The sequence below is a fragment of the Neomonachus schauinslandi genome, chromosome 6 (genome assembly GCF_002201575.2).
Source record: "Neomonachus schauinslandi chromosome 6, ASM220157v2, whole genome shotgun sequence".
NCBI lineage: Eukaryota > Metazoa > Chordata > Mammalia > Carnivora > Phocidae > Neomonachus > Neomonachus schauinslandi.
In genome coordinates this window covers 86,416,134-86,423,613 of record NC_058408.1, presented here as the reverse complement: position 1 = coordinate 86,423,613, position 7,480 = coordinate 86,416,134, and the positions used below count along the sequence as shown (strand labels likewise).

General features: G+C 51.8%; 1 protein-coding gene and 1 pseudogene across 1 annotated transcript in view; one reads left to right on the top strand and one right to left on the bottom strand.

The window, feature by feature from the left end:
- Window positions 1–296: 296 nt before the first annotated feature.
- Window positions 297–727, bottom strand: LOC110586014 (annotated as a pseudogene).
- A 2,053-nt stretch (window positions 728–2,780) lies between these two features.
- GALNT2 (polypeptide N-acetylgalactosaminyltransferase 2) overlaps window positions 2,781–7,480 on the top strand; it is a 183,489-nt gene continuing 178,789 nt past the window's right edge. Inside the window, exon 1 of the mRNA XM_021696126.1 lies at window positions 2,781–2,977. Coding sequence (XP_021551801.1) covers window positions 2,852–2,977 — 126 coding nt within the window. The 5' untranslated portion in view covers window positions 2,781–2,851. The remainder of the gene's footprint in view (window positions 2,978–7,480) is intronic.

Here is a 7,480-nt window from a genome sequence, read left to right as displayed (position 1 = left end):
TACTCTCTTAATAACTTTCAAATGTGCCATACAGCATTATCCACCATGATGTAGTTATGTTGAATATTACATCTGAGATTACAGTTTCTTTTTTTGTTTGTTTTGTTTGTTGTTGTTGTTGTTTTCTGCTTCACTGGTGTTTCTATTGAGGACTCCAGTTCTATGTAGTTTGGTTCTTCTTTCCTTTCATTTCAACCACTTCTCTTTGAATACTTTTTGCTTCTTTCTTTATCTTATTTTCAATTTCTTGATTATTTTCTTGCCATCCTTCAGTGTCCTTTTACATATTTTTTTTCCATTGAGGCGTTTTATTTGCAAGTATGTATTACATCCCTAGAAAAAGAATCCCAGGATTTTCCCTCCTATGTGTTTTCGTCTTGCTTCTTCATGGTCCATGATGCCAGCTGAGGTTGTCAGTACAATGAAACCAAACTGAGGGGACGGGAGCAGGTTATTCTGCCATTTTTCTGAATCTTTCAGTTGTACATCAAATCTGGGGCTGATCACTCCACACTTGTTTAACCTGCCTGTGAGGTTCACAACAATTTTCCCCACTCTGTGATCATCAATGATTTCAAATTCGCCAATGTAACCATGCTTCATCATCAGTGAGAAACAGGACGATGACTTTGGAGCACAGCCTAATAAGAACCTGGCGTTTGCCTCTCTTCTCAGCATTGTTAATGCTCTTGAGAGCATCTGCCAGGACATTCATGCATACCATTATGGCCGCACGGAAAGATGGCGGGAAGAGTCTTTTTACGTATTTTTATTTGACTATATTCTCCCGTGGGCATCTTATAATTATTCTTTGTTTCTCAGAGAGTACCAATTTCTTTCCTGAATTTGATCAACTTTTGTTACATTTCTTCCTAATTTTTGTCTAGTCAGTTCTTAGTTTTTGAATTTCTGATTGCAGTTGTCTATATGTATGCATATATGTATGTCTGTGTGTGCGCACAGGTCCACATACATGATGCTTTATTCAGTTAGGTAGTTTGATCTGTGGTGTTACAGTTTCTCCTGCTTCCTGGTTTTATGTGTGTGTGTGTATTTTCATAGGCTGAAAATGTTAGGATTCATTTTTTTTTTATCATAAGAAATGTGATTCCTTTTTTGTTTTCTTTTTATGGTAGCTTTGCATGCAGTCAATCTGATGTTATTCTGTTACTAGGCATTTTGACACAGGGTTCCCACTTCAAGAATGTTCCCTTCTATCTGTAGAGTGAAGTGAAGTTTTTAATAGATAACAGTGTCTGGGGGAGGGACTGACTGTCTTTTATTTCTGTAGGATCTTTAATTTGCCCTTTTTACTTCCTTCTTTCCCTTCACTACCAGGCCTCCAAAGGGCATTACCCTTTCTTTATTTATTTGACTTTTCCTAGAAGCAAGGCTTCTTCAAGGCTGCCACCTCCTGTCCCATTCTCTTTCAAACCTCTTCCCTGTTAAGTACCCGACCTGTGTTCAGTTTTAGTTCTTGGTGTTGGACTTTCTCTTTGTAGAGGCTTTAAGCCCGGACTTCACTTAAGTCCTTGGCAACAGCTGAGGGAGCTCTGCTGGAATTTGATGTCTTTTCTTTCTTCTACTTAAGAAGTAATTAGAAGTTCAGTTCACAGCATTGGCATTCCCTCTCCTAGCGGTGCTGAAGGCTTGTTGGTGTTTGTATTTTGCTGAAGATGTGAGTAGGGATTGAGATTCAGATAGCTGACATTATCCTCCAGACTGGGAAGCTCCTGAAATCACTTTTGAAATACCAAGTGCCAACTAACATTTCTTTCTTTCCTAGGAGTACGGGAAACTTTGCGTGTGTGTGGCAAGGGCATCCTCAAGGTTACACAGATTCTGTTACGAGACAGATGTGTCTTCCTGAGATGTTTATGTGTTAACTCTTCTTTCTTCTTTTAAGAAAGCAACAAATTAAAAGGAAAAGATTGGAAAAAAAATTGCGTCCCTTCTTCCTCTTTCATGTTTATTAAAAACAAAATAAAAGAATCCTGCTATTCAGGGCTGTCCATTCTCGGAAAAATATTCCCTTGACCTCTCTTATTCTACCTGAGGGCCCCCATCTCTGACTAAATAATTACATAAAATTGACAGCTGGGGATCAGGGATGTTTCGCTGCAAGATTAGTAAGAAAACTGCAGAAGTCGGGTCCAGGAGGCGGGTTTGCACCAAAACACTCAGGTGGGCCGGCCAGTAAGAGCGAGGCCGTTAAGGGTCTGAGGCAGTCCCCAACACCCGGGACCCAAGAGGTGACAGCCTCGGCGGCGCGGCGCCAGGCAGCAGGGACCGCCAGGGTCCCGGGTGCGTGTGCACGTGTGTGTGCGCACGTCTGCGCGCGCTGCGCGCGGTTCCGGGCAGCCACCTGTCACTCACGGGGGCGGAGGGGCAGCGGCGGGGAGGACGCAGAGGGGGCGGGGCGGCGGCCGGAGCGGGGCGGTGCCGAGGCACGGTCCCGCGGAGGCCCTCCCGGCGGAACACCCCCCCCCCCCGCCACCCTCACCCCCGCGTGCTGCCGCCATGGAGACGCGGTAATCCCCTCCTCCGGCCCGCGCCCCGGCCCCCGCAGCCGCCGCCGATTGGTCGCCCTTTGCTCCCTGACCCGCTCGCCGCCTCCGAGGCCGCCGCTTCCTGCTCGGGCGCCGCGCCGCGCTCCCGGCCCGGGGCGGAGCTCGGGCGCCGGGCGCGCGCCGCCTTCGCCGCCGCCGAGCAGCAGCCCGCGCCGGAGGAGGAGCCGCCGCCGCGCCCTTCCCCTTCCTCCGCTCCTCCCCCGGCCCCGCTCCCCGCCCGCGCCGGCCCCAGGCAGCACTCGCGAACAGCGGCGGCCGCGGCCGGCGGCCGAGAGGGGAGAATGCGGCGGCGCTCGCGGATGCTGCTCTGCTTCGCCTTCCTGTGGGTGCTGGGCATCGCCTACTACATGTACTCGGGGGGCGGCTCCGCGCTGGCCGCGGGCGCGGGCGGCGGCGCCGGCAGGAAGGTGAGTGGGGCGCCCTGCCCGGGCCCGGCCACCCCCCCTCCCCTCGAGCCCCCGACTCCCCTTCCCCCGCCGGCCCCTCCCGCGCTGACGCGCCCCCTGCCCGGCTGCAGACCGCCTGCTCGGACGTGGCCGGCCGGGCACCGAGGGGGGCTCCCGCCCCTCCTGCTCCTCTGCCTGGACCTCGGCTCGGGCCCCCGCTCCCCTCCGCGGGCCTCCCAGACGATTCCCCAGGGCACGGGGCGCACCCAGCCCCTCTGCGCTCGCGGGGCTCGGGAGAGGGCGACCCGGCGCAGCCCCGCAGAGCTGGGGACCCCGGACGCCTTTCTCGTCGCCGTAGACGTCCTCCTCCGTAGATGTCCCCCTGTGTCTGCTCCACGTAATTGAAGTTGAGTCTTGTCCGGCCGCCGGGAGCCCCATCCCCAGCGGTGGGAAGTTTAGCGGCGGGGGTGTTGGGACACACAAAAGGGGTGGGAGGTGAGGAGGGAGAGGCGGCTGCCTTTCCAAAGTGTCATGTACAGGAGAAAGGAGTCCAAGTTTCTTTTCAGCCCTTTGATACAAGCCGCTGCAAATCCCCACCCCTTTCCCCCTTGTCACCCCGCGGCCGGAGATGGTGGTCGGGGGGCAGCTCGGGGTCTCTGCCCCTTTCTCCCTCTGCCCATTACCTCTGGGGGGGGGGGGCGGGAATGCAGCCAGCCCCGCGCCGGATAGCGCCGGATAGAAGGGACTCCCTGGGCGGGTGTAAGCGGAGGGCCAGCGCGCCTCTGAGCCCCGAGTGAGGCCGGCCACCGACATCCTCCCCCCCGCCCCCCGACCTTCCCCTCTCGGCCCAGGCTTTACGCTCCGGCCGGCTCGGCCCCCGCCGCCCCCGCCGCCCGGCCGTGGCCCCCTGCGCGTGCCTTCCCCTGCCCAGCTGCCCGGTTACGCGGGGACGGTCCCTGTTCTATGGGTGTGCTTTGAGCAGGCTCCCAAGGGCCGAGTGGTTAGGCCGTGGGGACCGTGTGAGCCACCTGGACCGCTCGGCGTATTCGGGAGGAAATCGAGCGGCCAGAGCCGCCCCGACGGCGGGGTTCTGCGGCCGGGCGCCCGCTGGGAGCGGAGGGCTTTGGCTGTGCACATGCCGCCGGCGGGGTTGTGCTGTTTGGTGGGGAAGAGGCTTTGAAAGCCGCGTTATCTTTTCCAAAATCCTGTAACGCTCATTACTGTGACGTTTAGTGTCACCGCAAACCCAGGAAAAATTCTGAGTTAATGGAGGTGGACCACGGGTTGGGCTGGCACTAGGGAATGATATTCTGGAACAAGGCAAACGGGACTGACTGTATTAGAACAGACTTTTTAGCCTTGAAGTCAGACACCGGTGAAGTAACGCTGAGGTTTGGCTGCTTCAGAGGTTTCCCTCCTGGTTTGTTTGTTTCTCCCATTCATTCATTCATTCTCACCTGAAGGTACTAGATGGAGGTAGTAGGTATCTTGTTTGAGTCTTGAGAAATTGCATGGGTTTGCTTTATCTGGAGGGGGCAGAAATGAAGTCTTTCCATGTGCTGAATTGGCCTAGCTTAGTTCTGAGCCAACAGTGTGCTCTTCGCCCAATTTTTTCTCTCTTTTTTTAATGCAGGGAACTGCTGTATATGTACCTGAAGTCTCTTGTTTATTCATCCGGTAGGAGCAGTGCAGCCCTTTGAAAACTACGCTCATGTGAAACTGGAATTATTTTCAAAACTTCGCTTTGCAGTTAAGTGGGCCTTGGCAGGTCCACATGGCCCGGTGTGCCGGTAGGACCTGGCAAAGCCTCTGCCTTTCATGCAAAAGAAAAACAAACAAATAAGCCACACTGGTATTTCTCTTTCCTTGGTTTGGCACTTTCATTAGTACATGTGATTAGAAATAGCAACAGTGTGGCCTTAGCATCCAGAGAGGCTGATTTCTCCCTGGTGGGCTTCATTCGGTGGCTGGGTTTTGACGGGTCCTCTGTGTTGACCTCTGAAGTGGTATCCTTAATTTAAAAAAAAAAAAAAAAAAAATCCAAGAACTCTTTGTGACCTAGTGGTGATAGGGAGGTACAGGGATCAGGTAGGGAAAAATGTGTGGGAAATGAACAATTATACATGGATTGGTGATTTGGGATTCCATTCTTTCTGTGAACGAACCATAAAATTTAATCCCACCTCTTAGAATGGTTTAGTGATTTGTCAGTTGGGGAAGAGGTGTGTAAATGCAATAGCTTTTGAAATTGCAGTAAAAGACTCATTAACTTAGTGTTGTGGACCCTGGTATAAAAGTCGAAACCGTGAGACTATTCTGGAGGGCCTGAATAGAACCCCGCTGTCCTGAATTTCCGAATCTAGAGTATAGAACTGCGTAGTCTTCCTTCCTCCTGAAGTGTTTCCATGGATTTCAGGACTAAAGAGTCTTCAAATTTAGTTCATCCTTATGATAAAAGGAAATATGTAGTTGATCACGTGGTATGCAAGTAAAGGCAGAATTTAAACACTAGCGATAGTTTTTTAGATGCAAGTGGAATTAATGTTTCTTCTCTTGTTTCATACTATGCTATAGTAAGTCAGGGCTCTCATTCTGTATTTAGCAATTTCTCTCCGCCCCGGAGTTTTTCACGGGGTACCAGGCTTCAGTATTAGGCTTTGGGGGATTGGCTGCCGGGAGCGTGCCTGGTGTTTCTGCTGCTTCAGCACCCCCGCCCGGGCTTGTCACTGTGTGCCCTACCTGTTAAATAACTCATCTCAGGACTGTTATTCTCCATTTGCCAAAACCCAGAAAGCCAACTCACCTCAGATTGCAGATCTAATAAAGTGAATAGGAGCAGGTGCTCAAAAGCAATCAAGACATTGCCACACCATTTGGGACTCAGTGCTGAGGTTCAGGGTGTGCGGTCAATCAGTTTATGTGTAATATTGTTTAAAATTATTTCATTTGTATAGATCTCTTCGCGCCTCCCATAGTTTGCTCTTTCCCCCTAAATTAAAGATTTGCACTCTGAGAATGGCTTTCCTTTAAGCCTCTTAAATGCTTTAAAATTTTAATCATGTTAAGTCTCCCCCAGGCCTTGGCAAGTTGGCGGTGGATGGAGCTGTATAGAAGAGAAGAAGGGATTTCTGTTGTAGTGAACCTGCCTCTGGGTAAAGTGTGGCTGTTGAGGCTGGAAAGGGAAGGGTTTCCCAGTATGTGAAGGATGATTGCTCCTGAAAGAGAGTGTGTCCAGCCTGAGACTCCTGTCTGTGCTGCTCACATCCTTGGGAGGTAAGGGAAAGTGTTACCTGAAGGACATGGCCAAGGGCCTGGGCAGCCCGTTCGCTTTCCACCACCCTTCCTTGATGAGCAGGCACAGTGCTGCAGCCCTTGCTCTGGGGGTTCGAGGGTGGAGGACTTTGGGGGTGATCTTATAAGAGGCATTTGGGGGAGGAGGGAGTGATGAGGGGCCCCACTTGGCTGGAGCATGGGACATGTGTAGGGGAACAGTAGGATTTGAAATTGGAGAATGAGTTGGGGACTAGGCTGTTGAGAGGGCTCCGCATGCCAAGCTGACTTGTCGGTTCTTAATTTGGTCGATCCTAAGGAAACAGTCATGTGTTTTGAGCTGGGTAGTGGACTTTCACAGGAAGAAGAATAGCATGAATCCATTTATTGGTACTGAGTGACCTTAGCTCTCTACCCCCTTCTGCTTGGTGACCTTTATTAATTAACTGAACTTCTCTGACCCTCAGTTTCTCAGCTTCACAGTGGGGATCATCATATTCACCTTGGGGCAGCAAGCTAAATGCCATTAGTAGGTGTTGAGGAATAGTAGACACCGAATAAATGGTTTTGAGGGTTGGAGGGGCATAAGGAAAAAGTAAACAGCCGAAATACTCTTTGAAAATATATTGAACCAGGAATCTGCAGTGTCTTCTTGCTCTCTGGGAAATCGTTGATGTTTTTATTTTTTCTTTTATCCTTCATCCATTCCTCTGAGATTGATCTGTTCGGTGTATTTGGGTGCGTACTAAAGAAGCTTGAATGACATTAAGGACTGCCTTTTGGGGAAGTGGTCCAGACATGCCAGCTCTCTGGTACCCAGCTGTGGCGTCGGAGTAGGGTTCCCACCTGTGGGCAGCCAGCAGGAAAGCTTGGGTGGAGGACACACCTTTTTCTGGTGGTTGTGTGAACAGTGGGAGTGGCTCTGTGTACGTGGCCCTAAGTGGAGATTTCGCATGGCAAGGAAGCCGGCCCACTCCACTCCCCACTAGGACCTGGGCTCCCCTGCTCTGCCTCTGCAGCCTTGCTTCTCCGGGCAGGAGGGGAGAGGCTGTGACTGCTCTCCTGTGACAGGTTTGAGGTGGGACATGAAGCTGCCACGGGCCTTGATGGGTGTCAGAGCGGGGGGGGGTCCGTGGGTGGACGCGAGGAGGGGACCCATACTCTACCTCGGCACCTACGATCAGTTTTGAGTTTAAGGAAATTCCATTGGAGATGAGAGTTTGAAGCTGGGGTAGGGAGGGCAGTAGTTGGGGG